The 23,535-nt window shown below is 48.5% G+C and overlaps 1 protein-coding gene across 1 annotated transcript in view; it reads left to right on the top strand.

The window, feature by feature from the left end:
- ABCA13 (ATP binding cassette subfamily A member 13) overlaps positions 1 to 15,380 on the top strand; it is a 395,180-nt gene extending 379,800 nt beyond the window's left edge. Inside the window, exons 60-62 of the mRNA XM_027045998.2 lie at positions 10,595 to 10,700; positions 12,153 to 12,290; positions 13,587 to 15,380. Coding sequence (XP_026901799.1) covers positions 10,595 to 10,700; positions 12,153 to 12,290; positions 13,587 to 13,682 — 340 coding nt within the window. The 3' untranslated portion in view covers positions 13,683 to 15,380. The remainder of the gene's footprint in view (positions 1 to 10,594; positions 10,701 to 12,152; positions 12,291 to 13,586) is intronic.
- Positions 15,381 to 23,535: the final 8,155 nt, after the last annotated feature.

Raw genomic sequence — 23,535 nt, 5'->3', positions numbered from 1 at the left:
ATCGTTCATAGTATTATTCTATAATCCTTTCTGTTTTTTAAGGTTGGTAGTAATGCCTCATCTTTCCTTTCTGATTCTAGTAATTAGGAGTCTTTTTTACTTGATTAATTTAACTAAAGGTTTGTCAGTTTTGCTGATTATTTCAAAGGACTAGCTTTTTTGTTGCATTGATTTTTCTCTGTTCCTTTCCTTTTCTCTAGCTCATTAAATTCCACTCTGATCTTAATTGTTTCCTTCCTTCTTCTTAAGTTTAGTTTGCCCTTCTGGTGTCTTAGATAGTAGATTAGGTTATTGTTTTCTGATCTTTCTTAATTTTTTAATATAGTTATTTGAAACTGTACATTTTTCTCTAAGTGTTGCTTTAACTGCACCCCACACATTTGGTACTTTGAGCTTTCGTTTCCTTTTATCGCAAAGCATTTTCTAATTTTTCCTGTGATTTATTCTTTGGCTTATTGATTATTTAGGGGATTTTGTTTAATTTTTTTTGTTAATTTTCCAAAGCCTTTCTGTAATGTATTTCTAATTCCATATCCTCATTATCAGAGAATGTACGCGTCATTATTTCTGTCCTTTTAAGTTTTTTTTTAATGTTTATTTTTGAGACAGAGACAGAGCATGAGCGGGGGAGGGACAGAGAGAGAGGGAGACACAGAATCCAAAGCAGGCTCCAGGCCCTGAGCCATCAGTACAGAGCCCAACGCGAGGCTTGTACTCGTTAACTGTGAGATCGTGACCTAAGCTGAAGTTGGATGCTCAACTGACTGGAGCCACCCAGGCGCCCCTGTCCTTTTAAATTTAGTGAAGTTTGCTTTATGGCCTTCTATATGGTCTGTCCTGGAGAAGGTTCGATGTGTACTTGAGAATAATATATATTGTTCTGTTTGGTAGGGAGTGCTACAGATGGCTTTTAGGTATTGTTGGTTTATAGTGGGTTGTTAAAGTTTGCTATTTCCTTGTTCATCTTTTTCCAGGCTGTTTTACCCAACATTATTATTATTATTATTATTATTATTATTATTTTAAATGTTTATTTTTGAGAGATAGAATGCAAGTGGGGGAGGGGCAGGGAGCAAGGGGGACAGAGGGTCTGTGCTGGCAGCAGAGAGCCCAACGCAGGGCTCAAACTCACAGAACATGATCGTGACCCTAGCCGATGTTGGATGCTCAACTGACTGAGCCACCAAGGTGCCCCTGTTTTCTAACATCTTCTAACACAGCATATTAATTTCTTGGTGATTTTTCCACTATACCTATATATTTTTGTTATAGCCTTCACGGATGCTCTGGGGCTTACCATATACATACTAACTACCAGAATTAGCTTCAGGTTGAAGCTAACTTAGCTCCAGTGAAACACAGAAATGTCCCATATCGCATTTCTGCCTCTGTGTTATCACATAACATTTATCAGTGTTACCACCAAGAACAGGTGGCTGTAATTATCACTGCATATCATTTTTTACATGTTTCAGTCTTCTAAAGAAGCTGTCACAAAGAAGGAGAGCAAGTATATATTTATAGCTTTTGTTATATTCCCTTCCTTACATAACATTCCTTGTTCCCTTACCCTTTTCCTGTGGATCGAAGTTGTCACCTGAAGTGCCTTTCATAGGTGGACACAGCTTTGCTTCCTCTCGCTTCCTTTGGGCTGTTGCTGGCATGTTGACTGCATTTTTATGTGATAGGCCCAATAACACAACTACATATTGTTTATATAATTGCTTTTAAAATCAGTTAAGGGAAGAAAGGGAGAGGATACGCGTTTTTCCTGTCTGTTGTAATTATATAGTCACCTTTTCACATGGATTTAAATGACTGTCTGGAACCCACTTTGAGGCTAAAGTAAGTTCTTAGTTCAGAATTTCTTGGATTGAGAATCCAGTTAAATTCTCCCAGTTTTTATCTGGAAATGTTTTCATTTTGCCTTCATTTTGAAAGATAACATTTGTGGACATAGGATTCTTGGCTGGCAGTTTTTATGGTTTTTTTTTTTTTTTTTTTTGAGCACTTTAAGTGTTTAAATGTAATTAAATGGTAACATTTCAGTGGGTTCTGTTCTCCGTTACTTCTGGTGAGGAGTCCCCTGTTCATCTCGTTCACGGGGTCCCACACTCACCTGAGGCTCTGCTCGTTCTCCTTCATTCATTTCTGTCTGTGTTTTGATTACATAACTTCTATCAATCTACCTTCCAGCTTATGAATCCTTCCTTTTGCAGAGTCAAACTCCGGAGCCTCTGGAGTGCGTTTTTATTTCATCCGTATTATTCAGCCCTGGCGTTCCCACATGCGTCTCCGTGAGTGTCTGTCTCTTCCCTGACCGTCTGTGTTTGCTGTATTCGATGCGATGCTCTTCTACCTTCCTCTGCTTCTTTAATCACAGTTTCTTTATGTTCTTGCAGCGTATCTACAATCACCACTTGGAAGTCTTTGTGAATCCACCATCTGGCTGCTTTCAGAAACACTTTCTGTTGCTTAACGTTTTGTTTTGTTTTGGTTTGGTTTTATTTATTTTTTTGGCGTATGGGTCATACTTTCCTGTTTCTGTCTATGTGTCATAATTTTATATTGGAAACCAGGCATTTTGATGATACGTTGCAGCAGTTCTGGGCATTGGCTTCCGCCTTGGGCTTCTTACGGTTTTCTGCTTGTCTCTGTGTTTAGTGATTATTTGGTTAGTTTTAGCGAAGCCCGTTTCTGCCCCCATCACCGTGTGAGTCGTCTGATGAGGCTTCTCAGGGGGCAGCCCAGGGTGTGCCCACAGTCACCCCAGAGGGTGATGGTGCTTTGCCCAGAGCCTTGTGCCTCACTCCTTGACCACGCCCAGCTGTTAGCATCACTGATTGCTACTGATGTCAACAGTGTCCTGGGACATAAAATGCTCCACAGCGTAATCCAGTCGAATTTGGGCTTCTTTGAACGGACGCTTCCCACGGCCAGTGTTTGAGCTTTGCTCTGACCGCAGGAGGCTCCTTCCAGTGTGCTCTTTCCTCGGTTCCGTCCCGCACACCAGCCAGTTGGCCTGTGTGTGCAGCGCATGCCCCCACGTCCCCCTCGCCTCTTACAGCAACCTCTGCTGACTCTCATGAGGGCCTTGGGCTGGAACTTCTCCACGCTCTGCTGCAAATAGGGTCGGACCCTTTGGGGAGAGACTGGGAATCACCTGCCTCATGGCCTGCTTCTCTTCCAAGGCAGAGTCTCCAAGCCGTGGCTGTGGAACGGGGTATGAGGACAGCGGTAGGCGTCTGTTGGAGCGACACCTCGTTCAGGAGCTGAGTGCCCCACGCCGCAGGGTGGGCATTGGCCTCGGGTCCTCTTCGGCATGCGCCTGCCGGTGTGGGGCCACCCGGGGCGGGAGCCAGAGCAAGGGGCGAGCTTTCCTTTCTCTCCGTCCGCCCAGTGGAGAGCCTTATGCCATGAATGAGTGCTGGGCGGAAGAGGGAAGCCCCCACGTCTTGTCGAATTTTCCAGAACTCAGCCTCCGCAGTAGGTACCAGGGTGGGGGCGGGATGGGGCATGGTGGCACTCTGGTCCTGCCAGGGAGGTGGGGCCACGGCCGGGAGCCAGGAGGAGGCCCGTGTGTTCTGATAGCATTGTCTGGAGTGTGGGTTTTGTCCTGCTGGGCTGGGAGCAGCTCGCAGAGAATGGGGCTCAGGTCAGATGCCACAGGGTCTCACTCTTCTTAGTTTCCCTAGACTTAAACAATTTTTTAAAATGTTTATTTATTTTGAGAGAGAGAGAGAGAGAGCATGAGTGGGGGGTAGGGGTGGAGAAAGAGAGAGACAGAGCATGAGTGGGGGAAGGGGGGAGAGAGACAGAGAGAGAGAGAGAGAATCCCAAGCAGGCTCTGCCTTGTCAGCACAGAGCCCGATATGGGGCTCGAACTCATGAACTGGGAGGTCATGACCTGAGCCAAAAGCAAGAGTGAGGCACCTAACTGACTCAGCCACCCAGGTGCCCCTCCCTGGACTTTCTGAGTTCGTGTTCTTTCACTTCCGTCTGCCCTAAAGACCATTTCCAGACCTTGTAAGTAGTTGCTGTTGATAATTCTCAGCATTTTTGCTGGGAAATGGGTCCGTGGAGCACTTACAGCATCATGCCAGAAGTCTGGCCACCCTTTTTCAAAAACGTCCGTTTATGCCCACTCGATGCTAGTTTCATACCTACACTCCAACATGACTGTGACCTTAAAATGGGGCGCTGAGGGTCGCCTGGGTGGCTCCGTCAGTGGAGCGTCCGACTTCGGCTCGGGTCATGATCTCGCCGCTCGTGAGTTCGAGCCCCACGTCGGACTCTGTGCCGATGGCTCGGAGCTTGGAGCCCGCTTCGGATTCTGTGTCTCCCTCGCTCTCTGCCCCTCCCCCACTTGGGCTCTCCCCCCAAATAAGTAAAATATGTTAAGAAACGGGGCGCTCAGGCTCATTGTTTCTGAAGCTTTACGAGCACCTGTTCCCCTCCCGCTATTGTACGTGTGTTTAGTTGTAAAAGCACATCTGAATGACTCAGTGACATTTGGGAAGGGCATGTACCAGCCCTTTGATGAGACCATCCCTAGGAAATCAGTCCAGCAAGTCATTTATGGAGAAACTGGGGAGTTGCTTTCTGTACACACACCTGGCAACGTATTGTAGAAAGCTGGTCCCTGCTAACATGTGCTTCGTTACCGATCATCTGGTTTGTAATCTGTGGTTCGAGGGATCCGGTGTCAGACTAGGAAAATGGTCCCCGTTTTGATGATTCGTCTTGACAACCCCTCTGTCACTGGGGCCTTCCCTGCCCACGGGACTCGTAGGAAGACCTGCCTGATTTGATGCCCGCGAGGGTTCTGTGAATTCCTGGTGCGTCAGGTCAACTGTGTACCTGACGGGTCCCCCCTGGTACCAAGGTGGTACTTGGGGTCCCCCCTGAGAGCCAGCTGCCTGGGCTGGGAGCCGGGTCAATCCAGCTGTGGCCTCTCTCGTTGTTCACAGCTCCCAGCACATTTTTCTCAAGCAACTGTGACCTCAGGCGCTTCCCCGTTGAGTGTGGACGTGGGAGCGAGGTGGCCTCAGAGCTTTCCGTCCACCTGGCCCAGCCCAAATTCCCTTTTCCTTGTTCTCTTGCCTCCCCGGGCGGCCCACACGTGTCCACCTGGGGTCCAGCAGGAACGTCTCAGCCACATTCAGGCCCAGAGACTTTTGCTCTAATCTGCCTTATCGAAGTGTCTTCTCGACAAGGGGAGGGGGGGCTGCACCTAAAAGCAATTCCTGTCTGCTAAGAGAACCATTCATTTTTCTTATTACTCTATTATTATCTTTTTGTTGTTTTTTTAAGGTGTATTTATTTATCTTGAGAGTTGGGGGGAGGAAGAGAGGGAGAGAGGGAACGAGCAGGGGGGGGACAGGGAGGGAGACAGAATCCCAAGCAGGCTCTGCACTGTCAGTGCCGAACCCAGCATGGGGCTCGAACTCACAAACTGTAAGATCATGGTCCGGGCCAAAATCAAGAGTCGGACACTTCACCGACTGAGCCCCCCCAGGCGCCCCTCCTATTAACTGCTTTAAAGTCTCTGCTGCATGGGGTCCGACTAGAGTCGGTAGAACCTGAATGCAGAAGAGCTTTCATCGCACCTTCTGAAAGGGCCATCACCCCCAGATCACCTCCACGCGGAGAGAAGAGTTTGCTTCTGTGCCGGCAAGAACCCTCCCCTCCGCTGAGATGCTCCACGAAGCCGGGGTGTTCGCAGGGGGGGTGGCTGGGCGGCGTCTAGCTGTGAAGGCTCGTCGTGTGAGTGGCGGTGTCTTCCTCGTCCGCGTCTCCCCCGCCAAGTCCTCGGGGCTTCTCTCCGGCGACGCTCATCAAGCCGGGGAGTCAGCCGCCCCGTCTGCCTCCACGGGGTGTTGGCTTGATGACGTCGGTGACCTCATGGAGAAGACCCAGGACGAGCGTGGCCGCCTTTGCTCCCACTGCCTGTCGGGAGCCCGTGGCGTGAGACCAGCCTGGTGGCCCCCCGCAGCAGCAACATCCCCAGCGTCGGCCACATTATGATGTCTGATGTGGCAGAACATCGGCGCCAGCTACGTTTCCCTTTCCCTTCTGGCTCTTACGCCACGCTGGATGGATGGGCACCCGACCCGCAGAAATGCCATTCTCTTAGGTGATCAGGCGTTGGATTTTTTTTTTTCTTTAGGAACACGTGCCACTTCATAGGATTTTCCTTTTAGTGTCTGTGCTATCTTCTGGAAATTTACGGGGGGCTGTGCCCAGAGTCCTATGAATGATAAGACCACCTGACCTCCTTCTTTGTCTTCTGTGTGTTTTCTGATTGCTACGGTGGCTTTGGGAAACACAGAAAGAAAACGCTGTTTGGAAAGTGACCCAGCCTGCTCCCTGAAATAATTTTTGTAGTTGTCTTACAGACCTTTCCTTTTCTTTTTAAAAGTTTACTTACTTATTTTGAAAGAGAGAGAGAGAGAGTATGAGTTGGGGAGGGGGAGGGAGAGAGGGAGAGAAGGAGAGAGAGAATCCCAAGCAGGCTCTGTGCTCTCAGCACGGAGCCCCACGCAAGGCTGGAACTCATGACCCCGGTTTCATGACCTGAGCCGAAACCAAGAGTCAGGTGCTTAACAAACTGAACTACCCAGCCACGCCTAGACCTCTGCTTTCACGCAGGATTATTACCTGGAATAAAAGGAGGAACTTTTGTGATTTTGTTCAGAATCAGAAAATCCCATCAGTGACCCATTTCAACAATGAAGAACCTTTTTGGATCCTTCTGCCTCAAGTGGAAGTTGTCTCCTGTTACTCAGAATGGAAATTGTGGTGTCGGGATTTCAGCGGCATGGCTAATGGCCACATTTGTATTCCCACTTTCTCTTCCGAAATGAAAAGGAAAACAAGAAGGAGATGCCTGTTTGTTAAGACCGAGAGATGTAGAAAATCACCCATAACGTTGTCAGCTTTCAAAAGCCACCTTGATTCCGGGGCATCTGTGACGTGAAGGAGGAGGTTCAGAGACGAGGGGGATGGGCAGGAGGCCAGACGAGTGAGCAGGTCTTACAATGTGACCTCACCCCCCCGCCCCGTACACACGACAAGCTGCGTTGCCTGCTTGTCGGGCGAAACACTGTCATCCGGAGATGAGCCCACCTGTTCATCCCTCCTGCAGATGTGGCTCTTGCGTCTTGCTTTCTAGTGACGCCCCTCAGTTATTCCAAGAAGAAGGAAAAAGTTCTAGAACCACGTGGAACATTTTGCTATTCAGTGAAGAAGGAAATGTGGTTGTGACTGCATCAGACTGCATCATTATCTCATCAGTAGGACCTGTGCTCCCGGGAAGAAGATTCCTGGCTTCCAGCAGCTCTCCTGTGACAGCCAAGGCACTAGAAGGAGGCTCCGCGTACCTGGGGGCACAAGGGGAGGGCGTCCCAGTTCCCCGACAGCTCAGCAGGGCCTTCCCCACAAAGCCCCCACGCCCCGAGCAGGTCTCGTGCTCTGAGCAGTGAATACACGCGTTCAGTGCTCGGAGGAAGGGTGAGCTGGTGTGGGTCACAGAGGAAGGCACCCATCACATCACAGAGAATCCAGTGGACTGAGTTTGGCTTTGAATGGGAGACCTCAGCCTTGAGGCTGGCACAGGCCCTTCTGCTGGCCGTTCCCCGTGGCAGCTTTGGTCCAGGTTCTGAAAGCTGGGTCTGCAGGCTGTCGTTTAGGAAAGTGACACCCTGGCCGTAGAGAGGGATCTTCCTGGAGAGAGATGTGACGCAGGTCCAACTGCTCTTTATTGTGAAGCTGTGTCAGCAACCCAATCTTGCCTGTAAACTCAAAAGCCTGTGGAGGCTCTTTGCCAAGACCACGTCCCCCCTGGGACGGTTGCTGGGGTTGCCCACCAAGTGCTGCTACTGATTTATTAGTCAGAGGCTCTCTTCGTGCAAATACCTTGGATCTACCCTCCTTGCGACCATCCTGATTGGCATAGGCGGTGATTGGAGTGTTTTCTGAACCAGAATTAACTGGTTGAAACAAAAAGGGCAGCTATGATGAAGAGACACAGTTCTGGAGTAAGACAGCTAGAGTGTCCCATCTCTTCCAGAAAAAGCTGACAGTGTAGTCTCCAGACCTCTTTGGGCCTCCCAATTCCACATTTTACAGAGAGGAAATGCCCCCTGTCCTGTTCCGTGCACACGGAGGTTGGAAGAGCACACGGAGTACGTTTCCCTGATGTGGACCCGGAGGGTCGTTCAGGTGTGTTAGACCAATGACGGGATAGGTAAACGAAGGACAGGTGCTGCTCTGAAAGCCTTTAGACTAGAAAGTGCCCGAATCAAACAAATCCCTTCTGAGTTTGGCTCATTGGCATAAACGTGTAGGTTATAGGCAGAAATGAGAAAGTAAAGCTAACATAAATTAGATTCTTGCATCATAAATGAATTCTATAATCTTCTGCCCAGAAGTCTTGTTGACTACCCCAGAGAGATCCTCAGACGCTTGCCAGCCTCTTTCAGGAACGTTTTCTTGTGAAGCGTTTTTGTTGTTGTTGTTGTTGTTGTTGTTGTTTTCCGTAAAGAGTGTTGTAATTCGGATCATCTGGAGTAAAGTTGGAAGTGACTTAGTTCAAAGGAAACCTCATCTGAAAGATTTTTGAATATCAACGTGTATGTTTATAGTGAGAATTTAGCATGGGTTTTTCCAAATGCGCTAGCAAAACGTGACCGCAGAGATGCGGTTTCCGCTGATGGTGCGTGGATCCCCACGTACCTGGAGGAGTGATGTCATCTGTGCGCACTGTCCCCTCCCACCTTTGTGCTTTATGTCCTACGCGCTTCCGATCCGTGTTCTAATGGGTTCATCTGTGTTTCCTGAATACACGTGAGGTCCTTGATGCCAAAGCCAGTGTTCTTCCATTTGGGTCCCGTCCTTGGCAGAAACTAAATTTCACTGGGTATGTATTTACTTAAGTCACTCAGTGCCAGACGCGGTCCCGGGTGGTTTCCGAGAAAACCATTCAGTCCCCTGACACCCTTAACAGGCAGCTGGTGGTGTTACCCCTTCCCCGACGTGAAGATGTGATGCCCGGGTCCCACGTCTGGGATGTGGAGAGAGGGGATGTGTTCTAACCCGGCTGGCCACCGGGGCTCGGCGTCAATGGCACACACACTGTCAGACTCAGAACGACGACTAGACCAGAAGCACACCTGTCCTCCACCGTGCCCCCAGGACATGACTTCCTGCGTGGACACGATTCCCCACGTAAGATATGAGATGTGGAAACACACCCCCACTTGGGAGGCTGTGATGAAGGCGGGTTGGAGGAACCGGGTGAGCAAGCCACACGGCAGGTGAGCCCTGCTCCCGAGCATAGGAGCAGCCAGGACTCACACTCCGGCACTGACCCAGCACGGCCTTCACGAAGGCTCCAGGGCAGCTCAGGAGACAGTCCAGTAGTGTTTCTCTGCCTGCTTTCATTTCTGTTTCATCAGAGTCCTCTACGGTCTCTCAGCCATGAGCGGGTGGACTCCAGACCATCAGCCCTGGATGGTGGGGGTGGTTGGGGCCAGGCTCACATGTCGGGGGAAATTTGAAGTCAGGGCAGGAGCAGGAAATCAGAACCTGGATTAGGATCTCGGGTGCTCCGTGTCCCTGAGCAGAGTCACATTATCTTGGGGATCCTTCTGCACCAGACGGATGCACCTGAAAAATGATTTGACCGTAAGCATCTTGGGGTCAACTTCACGACAAATTAAATTTTCTGTTGCATTTAAGTAAATGAAGGTGCTTGTAAAGGTCTGGGCATGCCATCTGGTCCATTCATTCATTCATTCATTCGTTCATTCATTCAACTCATCGTTATTAGTTCTGGATACTTGGGATTGATCTGTTTGTGAACAAAATAGACAGATCTGCTGTCCTCATGGTGTATTCATGGATCTTTACTGAGATGCTGTTATGTGCCCAGCACCACGCGAGGCACCTGGGATAAGGTGGTGGAATCACAAACCTATTTTTGGAAGCCCCATAAATTCCTGGAGGTGACCCTCGGAGATCGCTCTGTGGTGTGGCTGTCACCACACGTGTGGTCGCCCGGCCACAGCTCCGCGGCGTTGGGAACCGGACCTCCCAGGCAGCAACATCCTGCAGTGACCGCACCTGCTGGGTCAGGGGATGCTTGGGAGGGTTGTTTTATGGGATGAAGAAGCGATCGCCCCGCTGACTGCTTGGGTGCTCCCTGTCTCCTTCCGCCCCCCCCACTTAATCACCGCGGACCTGGGGCAGCAGTGTATATCAGGACTGGTCTTCGTCCTGGCTCCGATTTCTCGAGCTCGTCACTCTGCTTTCAGTCCGCGTTCAACTTTCCTCTTTTACTGAATAAGCATTGATTCCAGGGCTTGCTGGTTTTGTTTTTAAAGATCAATCCGTGTCTGTGTCAGTGGAGTACAGAAAACGGCATCACTGAGTTATAATTAACTTCTGAGTATTGTATATTTGAAGATCCAAAATCTCCCATTGATTTGGCATACTGACTTTCTTTTCTGGAGCCCTGCAGAAATGGACTTGGAAGTTGCCCATCTTACGTCCAAAGAGCTGTAACCGTATTTTAATTTCGTTTAACTTTCAGGTTCGGTGATGGCTATACAGTCAAGATTTGGCTCTGTAAGGAAACCAGTCCACACAGTGTGGTTTCTGACTGCTTGAAGCTCCATTTTCCAGGGATCCAGTTTAAGGTAGTGCTGATATTCTATATGACTTCTTTGTTTTGAGCACAAGAAATCTGAGAAGGGGCGTCTGGGTGGCTCAGTCATTTGGGCGTCCAACTTCAGCTCAGGTCATGATCTCACTGTTCATGTGTTCAAGCCCCATGTTGGGCTCTGTGCTGACAGCTCAGAGCCTGGAGCCTATTTCGGGTTCTGTGTCTCCCTCTCTCTCTGCCCCTCCCCTGCTCTCACTCTATCTCTCTCTCTCTCAAAAATAAGTAAACATTAAAACAATTTTTTAAAAAATAAATCTTATAAGCACATTTACCTTGTTCCCTGTTTTAATTCCATGCCTTTACGAGTCCTCACCTGTTGTCTTAGCCTCATTACAAAACATAGGCTCCCCCCTTCCCCACTGAAAATAGCAAAGGGCGAGCACATGTTGCTTGATCACTGTGAAGGATGATGAGCCCATCCGGCCAGTTTGTTGGGTCTCCCAGAGTGAACTGTGGTTTCGTAGGCCTGTTACCCGTGGGCCCAGTCATGTTTCGTCCAGGAAGGAAAGATTGCAGAAAGGAATTTCTTCCAGGCATTTGCTGCGGGGTTTAGAGGCTTGGTGGTTTCAGCACTATTTTCACAAGGGGTGCACGGTGCGTGGATCGTAATCCTCCACTAACGTGATGCCAAGTGATCCCTGAACCAGCAGTGTCTTTGTCACCTGGGAGCTGGTAGGATCTGCAGGATCCCAAGCCCCAACCAACCAAATCCAGATCGGCATCTGAGGACGTGACCCAGTGATTCCTACGCACAGTAGCATTTTAGAAGTGCCGTGTATGTAGAATACCTTGGATAGCTGTGTGGTCCTTGTTTGTCATAAATTCTAATAGGTTCTGGTCTGTAAAATAGCTGTCACCTGTCTATTTCCACAAGAGCCACCGAGCGAAATCCATCGATAAGCATGCTGTACAAGGCCGGTGGTTCGTGCTCATGAACAGCTCCAAATAGCCCGAGGACACACGTGCTGTTACCCTGCTCTGCACATGTGCCGACAGGGGTCGGAAGGTTTGCTCTCCCACCAAGAGCTGCTCTGCCAGCTAATGGTGAGGGCGACAGGGATCTCTCCTCACGTCCCAGCCAAGTTCAGGTCCTCCGTGCATCTCCTTACTCGACAGGTCCTCCTTCTCAGCTAGTGCTCCGTACCCCCTCACCCCTGGAGCGCTCTTCCCCCCCTTATGGCATGTTGGGGGGCATATAAGGGGCAGATCGGCGACTTGGCCTTGAGGGGGACCACCCACTTGCTCTGCCTCAGAATCAGTCATCAGTACGCACGCACTGGGGACCCAGAATGGACCCACACCCCAGCCGGTATTTGGGTGTGTGGTTTAAAAAAAACCGTCATTTACTTAGCAGTTAAATATCCTGTGATCGACTTTTTTGCGGCCAGTCGTGTGATACAGTTTACGGTTTGCTTTTGGCTTTTAGGGGCAGCGTCTTAACTTGCTGGAATACCACGTGCCGAAGCAGTGGGAGTGCTTGGCCGACCTGTTCAGGGTTCTGGAAGGCAATAAGACCTTCCTGAGCATCCAACGTTACTCCATCAACCAAACCACTTTGGAACAGGTATTGTATCTTGAACGCATCGGCGGGTTGCATTTTGGTACCTGCTTGAGGCCTCCCCAGCTGATTTTAATTATTTTTTTTCAACATTTATTTATTTATTTATTTTTAATGTTTATTTATTTTTGAGACAGAGAGAGACAGAGCATGAACGGGGGAGGGGCAGAGAGAGAGGGGGACACAGAATCGGAAGCAGGCTCCAGGCTCTGAGCCATCAGCCCAGAGCCCGATGCGGGGGTCGAACTCACGGACCGCGAGATCGTGACCTGAGCTGAAGTTGGACGCTTAACCGACTGAGTCACCCAGGCGCCCCAACATTTATTTATTTTTGAGAGAGAAAGACAACACAGCACGAGTGGGGCAGGGGCGGAGAGAGGGAGACACAGAATCCAAAACAGGCTCCAGGGTCTGAGCTGTCAGCACAGAGCCCGATGCGGGGCTCGAACTCACAAACCTCGAGATTGTGACCTGAGCCGAAGTCAGATGCTTAACCGACTGAGCCACCCAGGCACCCCCCACCCCTACCCCTGCAGCTGATTTTAAAAGTAGCCAGATTACTTCTTGAGGTCATTCTTTCTTTAAATTACTCACTGGTTTTACAACACAGGATGGTTTGTTTCTTGTCAGCTGTCCACTTAAGGTACATATTTAGGGGGCCCCTGGGGGGGGGGCTCAGTCGGTTGAGCATCCAACTTCAGCTCAGGTCATGATCTCATGGCTTGCTGGGTTGGAGCCCCACATCAGGCTCTGCCCTGACAGTGCTGAGCCAGCCTGAGTTCCTCTCACTCCCTCTCTTTCTGCCCCTCCCCCACTTGTGTTGTCTCTGTCTCTCCTCTCAAAATAAATAAATAAACTTAAAAAAAAAAGGTACGTATTTAGCAGGGCTCCGGTTTGTAGACAAGCAGACTGGTTGTTTACTGGGGAGATCGTGCCCTGCTAACCTTCCCTTCTTCGTTTTGCTTGCCCCCCCCCCCAAACGTCTAAGGGGACTCTGCTGTAAGTGATCCTTAGTGGACTTTGGGAAGCAAAGTGCTCACTTTACTGAGTGCCAGCATGTAGAATTAAATCACAGCTTCTCTCTCAAGCCGCGCTTGAGGCATCCAAAATTTCCAGGCGATCTAATAATTGTCCTCAAAGGACTTACCTGCTTATGGTGGTTTCTAGGCGGGTGGTATGAATGAGTGGCTTGTGGTTTGGGGGCAAGTGGGGCTGTGCTTTAAGGTGCCCTTTCGTCTAATAGTTGAGAAGAAAAGGTCTAGTGTTCTTACACGTTAACGATGGTTTTCATCCTTTCGTCAGGTATTTATTAATTTTGTTACCGAGCAACAGAAAGCTTCACCGTGCACCCGGGCTCCATCTACCAGCTGTCACCAGCCCGATCACCTGCCTATCTAAGCACGAAAGGAGACGTTTCTAAGAGGAATAATACCTTGTCTTTGGTTAAAAAGTCATCCTGGAGGACCAGAGAAGCCCGAGCGCCCCGGAGGTGCTGGGGGTCTGGCTTCTGTTGGTCAAATCCATACTTTCTCATTTCCTTTTTGAAACTGCTAACTGATAACCAGCCACCTCAAAGATTGGTTTCTGTAGACTTTTAGGGCATCCCCCTGCATGGTTTGTCAAGCCAAGGAGGGGCCGGCTTCTTGGTGACGGGGGCACGAGGGACCCTCGAGTCCCGACTGAGACATCTTGGAGCTGGAAAGGCTCTGCCAGAGATCATCCGTTCCGAACATTTCACTGTACCTTTAAGGAAACTGAGGCGGCCAGGGCTAGTAACTTTCCCGACTGATTTGTTTAGGAAATAGTAGCTCAGGCTATTTTCCATTTTTGCCCCATTTTACTAGATACGCTGACATGTGTCTAAATAAAAATTCAAGGATTTAAATACCATTTTTTTTGTAATACTGGATGTTCTATGGTAGGACATATGAAAATTGCCATTTTTTTTTCATACAAAAGCTGCTTTTTTTAAAGAAATCAGAATTCAGGAGCTTTTTAGTGAACCCTTTAGCAAAATTGAGTAAATTGAACTGGGTACTCTCTGCCATTTATAACAGTTTTACCAGAGTTGTGCAGATTTTAAATATAGGGAGGTACGGAAAGCAATATAATGTGGATGTATTCTGTTTTTCTTAATTTCTTAATTTTCTTAATACTTCCTGGCATTCTCTCGGTTTTAAAATCAATGACGCACACTGTCTAGTTACCTTCTCATTTTGCCAGGAAAATTAGTGCGATACGTAGTAAATAAACATTACCTTCCAAACACTTGAAAATTTTCTACCAACTAAGCCATTCTCGGAGTTACTGCCCTAGTCTCTTCAGATAAAAAGTCCCGTGAAGTGGCTCCAGAGGGCCACGGCGGGTTGACATTCTGCATCTGATGGCAACAGGCGTGAAGTGAGTGTGTCCGTCCCTGAAAATGGTTTCTTGCCAGGCGTTTCTGAGTTTTGAGATGTTTCTCAACCTTCTTTGAATAACATTTTTTCCCAAATCTCCATGGACAGCTGCATTCATTTCATTTGAAAGTTCGACCTTATCCAATTAAAGTTTTGAGTAATAGTAGCTTGGGGCTCAAAGCTTGTGAGATTCCTGTCCCTTTTCTTTCCAGACGCAGGATTTCACTAACATCTGTCTTTTCCTGATACCATTCGATACTAGAGATCTTTTTAACTTGTTAGGATTCAGCCAATCACAGAGAGTTTTTGTTTGAATGATTTCAGTTTCACATGAATCACATGAATCATGCTTTCCTAAAGAAGTTGCAATTTAGGGTTTTAGGATGCCACCACCCCCCCCCCCCCCCCCGTTCTAACACAGTCTCATTGTCAAAGTGGAGGATGTAATCCTTTGTTATGATTGTTGTTGAATTGATCAATAAAGCCCAAGACCCGGGAACATGGTTCTACTGTAGTGAATAAATGAGGTGCGCTTTTGCGTCGCCCGATTCTCGGAACGAAGTTGTGTATTTCTTTGCATGTTAGGGATCCGGTTTAAAAAGCTAAGGGGGAAATGCATCCACTCTAGATCTTTTAAAGCTTGAAAAGGTTAACATTTGTTTGAGTCTGCAACGTTCCGCTCTCGGGGATTCTTTGAGCTGCCGTTTTCTTGGAGGTGGTGCTTCCCAGTAGGCCTTTGAACAGTCAACAGGAAGAGAAAAGAAACTTGTATGTGCGAGCTCCATACCCCAGAAGACTGGACACAAAAGGTCAGATCTTATGTTAGTGTTGAAAATGTCACTGCATGTATAAGTCATGCGGATATTTTACACCTTTGCAGCTAGACATTTGTCTTAAGACCTTTGGGCTTACGGTCACACAACTGAGACTTTTAAACCAACTTCCTTCTTTTGGAAGCATTCTGAGGATGGTACTTCATAAGGCAGAGATCGTAGTGATTACCCCGGTTCCAGCAACCTATCTTTTATCGTGTAGCTTATCTTCACCCGGATATTTGAACACAGGATAGATAAAAACCCTCACCCAAAATCAGGATTGGAGAAAGCAAACAAGGAGTATATTTTTAGAAGAGTAAACAGTGGGGGACTGACTGTTATAGTTGGCTTGGTTTAGTGGATGTCGAACTGGAAAACAGCAGAACACGATCATTCTAAAACCTTTCGTGAAATATTGTCCCCCGCCGCCACCCCCGCCCCCCCCGCTGCTGCACCCACCCTCCCCCACTATTTGGTATTCATGAATATGACATAAAGACTTCAGCTTAATCACAAACTCCCCCCTCCTAAGTGGGGGATAGAGACACTTGACATTTTCAGACTGGTTTGGGTGTGTTTTCCTCTCTGACTTTCCTTTCCTCTCTGACTTTCCTTCGGTGTGTTGCAATATTTCAGCCCGGTGGTGGTTTTGCTGCAGGATGTCGCTGGTACGTTACAAGTCAGTTTCACACACTTGAGTAATTCAGAGCCCTTTATGTGCACACGCGCGTGCACACACACACACACACACACACATGCACGCACACACACATTCATTCTTTCGATCCATACTATTGAGCCCATTCTGTGTCCATAAATACATGGTGGGTACGGTAAACGTGAGGTTGGTAGGCCAGCAAGTAAAAAACCCACATGGTCCGTGACCTTGAGAAGCACGTGGTGATGCGGGGAAGGCAAGGTGAGGTCTGCGGGCAACAAGCACTCCTGCCCTAGGGCCACACGGAGTGCTTCCTTCTAACCAGGGTGCAGGAACCAACTTTGTGGAGTAGTTACCACGAGTCTGGGTCGTCACAGATGGAGAAGTGGGATAAGGTCTGTGAGGATGAGGGAGCATCAGAGCATATCAACAATATTCAATGGGCAATGGCTATTTGCCTGTTATTCTGGTAGATGCTGATACAGTGGCTCCACAGACCTCAAAAACCCAGCTCTGCCATCTTTAGAATTTCCCTTATATCCCAAAATGGCTGCTGGAGCACCAGCTATCACAACATCCAAATCAGAAAAACAGATTCGATTTAGGGGGAATAAAAAAGCACACCATTTAAAGAGATCTGGCCGTCTAACCCACGTACTCAGGCTTATATGATATCATGGTACAGTTTTAGCTGAGTCCCTAAAATGAAGTGAGAATTCTGATTCTATATAAGAAAATGGATACTGGATAGACAGCCAGCAGTCTCTCCTCTAGGAACACATAACCAGTTTTGTGCCATTTGCATGAGAATAGAATGAATTCCATTTTGGACCTGTTAAGTAAACTAAGTAATGTCAAAATTACGTGACTATCTTTGAGCAGTCTGGGTTCTTAAGATCATTACTATTTTCAGAATTAAAGTAGCATATTAAGATCTCTAGGTCAGATGCCATTTATAAATATAAGGATATTGTCAAGTGGTATCCAGTAGATAAGGAGAAGAAAGAAGTGTATGGACATTTTCTGTTTGGACTTTAAATAAATCGTCTTGTCACTTACAGTGAGGATTCCTATAAGAGTTTTAGTAGATCTTTTTTTTCCTGCTGGAAAGGGTTTCAACTCGCTGAAACAAGTCAGAAGCGTTATTTTTCTTCTTTGCTTTGGCTTCTCATTGTAAAGGGGACATTTCACTACTTTGTCAGTGACTCTACCACATTTGAGTGTTTTAAGGAAAAGTGGGGTCCACTGAGTTGAATGTACATCTCAAACCTTGCAAAATTCATTGCTTAAAAGACACATCTAGAACAATCAGGAGCATGACTTTTTTTTAAATAAGGGAATGTTGAGAATAACACAGCTGCCATGGCATTTATGCCTCACACGTATGGCTTTGTCTTGCTGAACTTCACCCGTTTGCAAATTGTGATGGTATATTATTTGGTGTGTGATTTTTGTCCTTGAGAAATTGGTAACACGGCTTCAGATCAACCTTCATGGGGCATCATGGTGACGGTGAGTCCTCGGTTACCGAACTTGTCCCGCGTTCACACTGGGGCTTGCTCTGTCCAAAGATAGTCATGTGAAAACTTCATTGGCCCCGCATGGGTTGAAATGAATTAGTGTTACAGACGGGGGCAAGCTAGCAGTCCAGGGAGCATCAGGAGACCCGGCTTGACTTCCCACTCAAGTGGGGTCTTTTCCGCTCTATCTTGAGCTTCTGTTTTCTTCACTTTTACGATCCAGACGAGATCTCTAAGCAGCCTAGTGAAATCAGCAAGCCTCCACAGACAGTGCCTGAATATGCAATATTAGCCAAGAAAACGGAGCAGATCTACAGATAGAAATGGGGTATAAGAGAATACTATGAAATACTTTGCGTAGCTTATTTTGAGACAGGTGAAATAGACAATATTTTTTGTAAACCATTAATGATCGAGATTGCCTCAAGAAAACAATAACCAGACTAGAAAATGAATGGGTAGCCACGGGTCGTCACCCCCAATATTAACTTACCCCAAGACAGGGACCCAGATGGCTTTATGAGTCATACCGAAGGAGATAAACTCTGTTATACGACTATTTTAGAAAATATAGAAGGAATTGCTACCAATCCCATTTTATGATGCCCATGTAAACTTGGCACAAAAATGTTCTCCAACAGTAGAGGTAAAGCAAGTGTAGAACACCTTCATGTATGAACACAGATACAGAAATCCTGGTAAATGGACCTCAGTAGTGTGTATAATGGGTCTTATTATAAATGCGATTTATCTAGGGATTGCAATGGTGGTTTAAGCAGAAACAACACAACCCACTGAGTTCAAAGGGAAGAATGCGAAGTGTCTGAAATGCATACAAAATATTTCATGAAATGTATGATAAAATATATTAAAAAATGAATTTAACATTGCAAGTGATTTTCCACAATCTGCTCAAGTGTGCGTCTAAAATGTTCAAAGCTGAATTGTGTTGCTCTGTGTAAATACACTATCCCTCTCTCGGGGACTTTTCCCTACTGATGTTTTCGGTCTTCTTCATGTCTCTTGGAACTGGGTCCTCTTCTTCAGCATGTGGGATGCTCTGTCTGTCTCATTGTCAGTGCCTGCTGCCCACCATCTGCCTCCTCCTGGCCTGCGGGCCAGAGTCTCCGGAGCCTTTCCTGCCCCGCGGACGCTCAGCGCCCTCTTCCCACTGCCCTCAGGGAGAGTGCACTCAGGACACGGCTCCCTAGTGCCACCAGAACTGCTCTGGCTGAGACCAACAAGGGTCTCCGCCTACTCAGTCCAACAGACTGACCTTTCCTTTGCAATGATTTTTATCCCTTGGATTCCTCGGTTCAACAGTTCCCTGGCGTTTCTTCTTCTTGGTTTCTTCTTGTAGGCAAATGTTCCTCCTCTGCTCTGTGAACTGTGGGGGTGTCGAGCCGAGCTCTGGGCCCTCTCCGTCCCACGGTGTAGTCTGCCCTTGACATCTCTTGCCGGTTTCCCCCTGGACCGCGTTTGTGCTATGGTGCTCCCACCTTACCACCTGCCCCTGTCTGATCTCGATGCCAGCCCTCTGCTTTCTACATTTATGGTGGGTGATATTTTTTTCACATGTAGGCTAAAACGCCACCCTCTGGGTGAAATGTCCATGCTGTCAGAATAAAGAAGAGCCTTGGCAAGGACGCCTGGGAGACGCTGACCTGCCCTGTGCACCCCCCTCCTCCAGCTGCACTCTCCTCCCTTGCAAGCTTGAAATAAACCAGGCCTCTTGCTACAGTGGATGTGTACACATGCTTCCCTCTGCTGTATCCTCTGTCCACGCCCTCGTACTGAACTGACGTGTAACGTGTCCCCTCTGCGTGCCCGCATGAGCGTTGGCCCTCCTGCATATTTCCCTGCACGCTGCCGAGTCCCTCCCTCCACAACCCTCCCATCTCAATGCACCGTGTACATCATCTCCTTCCCAACAGGCGCCATGGTGATAATGTTACTTGTGAGCAGTTATTCGACCAAGTGCAGCAAAACCTTGGTTTGTGAGCATAATCCATTCTGGAAACATGCTTGTCTCCCAAAGCGTTCGTATATCACAGCAAATTTCAAGGGCCATTGGCTTGGTCGTGATCATGGGTCGTTCGGCATTACGTACGCTCGTTTATCAAGTTAACATTTATTAGGAATGTTTGCTCCTCTTGCGGAACCCTCGCAGAACAAGTTACAATCCAGAGTTTTACTGTATATCTCCCCCACTAAGTTGTGATTGCCACCAGGCCAGTGACAGTATTGTGTGTGTGTGTGTGTGTGTGTGTCCTTTCTCCATTTCACGCCCGATGCCTGGCACCAAATCAGTGATCACTAGACAGTTGTTGAGCAAAGGAATCCGTGAATGAGTGAATGGCTATCGATTCCCCTGTAGAATAACCAGGCTGCTCTAGGCCTCCAGGGCCGTGTCTACTGCAAAGGCAAAGCCAGCAGAGAAAGGTGAAGAAACACTGGGAAAGCTGCCTTGGAGCTGACGAGGAAGCAGGTCCTGGCAGAGGACCACATCCCGAGCCGGGGGCTCAGTGCTGCCGAGAAGGGAACGGAGGTGGGACCGAACCCAGCCCACGTGCCCCTGAGGCGACAGGTGGATCAAGAGGCGAAGGTGGCGGGCTGGGGCCCTGGCAGCCAGCCTGTGCCTGGGGGCCGAGCACGGCCCCCATGATTCCAGGCAGATGCGGTGGCCGGAGGCAGGGGCGTGCCCGGCTAGGTGTGTCGTGCAGGATGAGAGCTTGCCTGGCCACCCTCCCAGCTGTTATCCCCTGCTTACGTCATGGAGGGAGCCTGAACTGGATGCCACGACACCAGTCCTGCCATGGCCACGGCCCTCCCTGCTGCGCTGTTTGGGTTTTCCAGAATCATTCTGGCCCATGATGGTCGCTCTCCTCCTCATCCTCTGCTGATCCTCCCAGGCCCTCTGCTTCCTCTTCCCCATCCAGAGAATGCTTCCCTTGCCTCCTGGCCTCCTCCAGCCACGTCCCCAAGGGCTGCTCTGGCACACCTGTGTGGGGCCCCATCGCTTATTCTCCTGCCTTCCAGAACTTGCTTTTCAGGACACCTTCATCATCCTTCCTGTCTTAATTCTTCTTTGAACCAGAAGTTCAGAGTCTGTTGTGCCCACCTCTGAATGTCTGGATTCCTGGACACATTTTTATTCTTTTTTTTTTTTTTTTTTTTTATTTGGATCCAAGTTAGTTAACTTACAGTATGATAATGGTTTCAGGGGTAAAATTTCGTGATTCATCACTTCCATGCCACACCCAGTGGCAACCTTCAGTGTGTTCTCTGTACATAAGAGTCTCTTATCGTTTGCCTCCCTCTGTTTTTTTTTCTTATTCTTCCTTCCCTTCCCCTCTGTTCATCTGTCATGTTTCTTAAATTCCACATATGAGTGAAATCATATGATACTTGTCCTTCTCTGACTGTTTTGCTTAGCATAATACACTCTAGTTCCATCCACATCATCGCACATTTCAAGATTTCATTCTTTTTGATGGCCAAGTAATACTCCACACACACACACACACACACACACACACACACACATATATATATGACATCTTCTTTATCCATTCGTCTGTCGATGCACATCAGGGTTCTTTCCATTCTCTGGCTATTGTCGGTAGCGGTGCTGTAAACATTGGGGTGCACGTGTCCCTTGAAATCAGCACTTCTGTACCCTTTGGATAAATACCTAGCAGTGCTATTGCTGGGTCTTAGGGTAATGGTATTTTTAGCTTTCTGAGGAACCTCCACACTGTGTTCCAGAGCGGCTGCACCAGTTTGCCTTCCCCCCCTCTTCCCAAGAGGGCTCCCGTTTGCCTGCGTCCTCGCCAACATCTGTTGTTTCCCGAGTTGTTCATTTTAGCCGTTCTGCCGTGCGCGAGGTGGCGTCTCATGGTTCAACACGTGTCTTTATATCATTCTCCTTGCATATAGTGCTGTTTGCACAATCAGTTTCAGAACCAGCTGCACCGTGGTGGTCCTGGTGTTGGATCCGGGGTGAGTGTTCTGACACACAGGACCCACATTACCCTTCAAAGTGCATCATCGCTGTGAGCCGGCAGTGCGGGAAACTCAGCCATGAGTGAACGAGATCACTCAGGGCAGGACCTGCCTTAGCTTCCCGAGGGCTCTGCGGGACCTCCGCTGTGTCCGCTAGGGCTCCCCTGCACAGATGTACAGACGGCAGTGGCTTGGCAGTGGCTTCCCTGGCCGTGGGGAGGCCGCCTGTGAAGTGGATACGTTTTCCTGCAATTCATCGGAAGCGAGAAGTGTAGAATGACCCGCCCCCGCCCCTCCCGGGTCCCGCGTAGCTGTGGTGCCCACAAGGGGAAGAAAATGGCCAGGTTCCAGGCCCCAGGCCCCAGGCATGTCGCGGTTGTTAATGGGGTCCCCAGGACATATTAACCACACCCCAAGTTCATTTAATCTCCTTCAAGCAAGCTGGTAACAAAGATCTTAATAGGAACTTGGCACCTTGGGGGAAAGGATGTGTCGTCCGTCAGATATAAACAGAAAATGCCGTTAATACCGACGACAATAATGTGTCCCGTGTTTGTGGAAAACAGACGCTCAGTACCGGCATTTTAAGGATGATTATCACACAGACACACAAGATGTGGACAGACCTGGGACCAGGCGTAGTGCATCCTGGGAGAGGTGTGCTCCAGGCCCGGAGCGAGGGTGGCTGCTGGGGCGGGACAGAGCGTGTCTCCATAGCCAGAGGTCCACACGGGGGGGGGGACGAGAGGCATTATGGTGCCCCGGCAGCTCCAGGAAGCCCAGCCGGGTGCAAGCACAGCTCCATCTGAGACAACTCTCACCCCGGAGTCGCCCGGCTGGAGCCTGAGTCGGGTCCGGGGTGGGGGGGATGAGGGCCTGGGTCTTGGGAGGACCTATAAGAACACGGAATTTCTGACAGCAGTGGAACAGAGGCACAGGTGCTGCGTGCCCGGCGAGCCTTTCTAAGGCAAGTTTTGTCCCTGGATCTTTCTTCTTAAATCTCAACTTTTATTTTTTGCTCCACCCGGCTGTTGCCCTCCAGATGCTTATGGGTCTCCTTTCCAGTTTTCCACCTCTCTTATCTTCTCTCCAGTCTTCAGCTTAGAGAACATGGGTCACAACCCCTGTAGCTGTTATCTCGTGTTGCGGGCGAGCATGGAAGGGCCGTGACCTGGAAGGACGAGCGATTCTCAGTGTGGTTTGTGCAGCCACCCCCTTGGAACAGGAGCCAGAGGTTGCCTCCGGTACCTTGTCCCATTGTCCTCAGGCATTGGACCCTTAATGAGGGCAGAATGCCTTTAATGGGAGTAGCCATCCAAACCAACGTACAGAAGAATACTGCCTCAGAAGGGGGAAGGCAGAGTAGAAGAGTAGGGTTTTCAGACACACATGCAAAATAACGAACCCGGACCCGTTTCTTACACCATACACAAAAATAAACTCAAAATGGATTAAAGACCTAAATATGAGACCCAAAACCATAAAAATCCTACAGAACACAGGCAGTAATTTCGTTGACATCAGCCATAGTGACTTCTTTCTAGATCGGTCTCCTGAGGCAAGGGAAAGAAAAGTCCAAATGTCCATGGACTGATGAATGGAAAAGAAGATGTGGTGTATATACACATGGCAACAGTACTCAGCCATCAAAAAGAATGAAATCTGGCCATTTGTAATGACGTGGATAGAACTAGAAGGTATGATGCTAAGTGAAATAAGTCCGTCGGAGAGAGACAAATACCATATGACTTCACTCCTGTGTGGAATTTAAGAAACAAAACAGATGAACATATGGGAAGGGGAAAAAAATGAGAGACGGAAACAAACCAGAAGAGACTCTTAATGACATACAAT

Source organism: Acinonyx jubatus, chromosome A2 (assembly GCF_027475565.1).
Source record: "Acinonyx jubatus isolate Ajub_Pintada_27869175 chromosome A2, VMU_Ajub_asm_v1.0, whole genome shotgun sequence".
NCBI classification, from domain to species: Eukaryota; Metazoa; Chordata; class Mammalia; order Carnivora; family Felidae; genus Acinonyx; species Acinonyx jubatus.
This window is presented reverse-complemented; position numbering and strand designations above follow the sequence as displayed.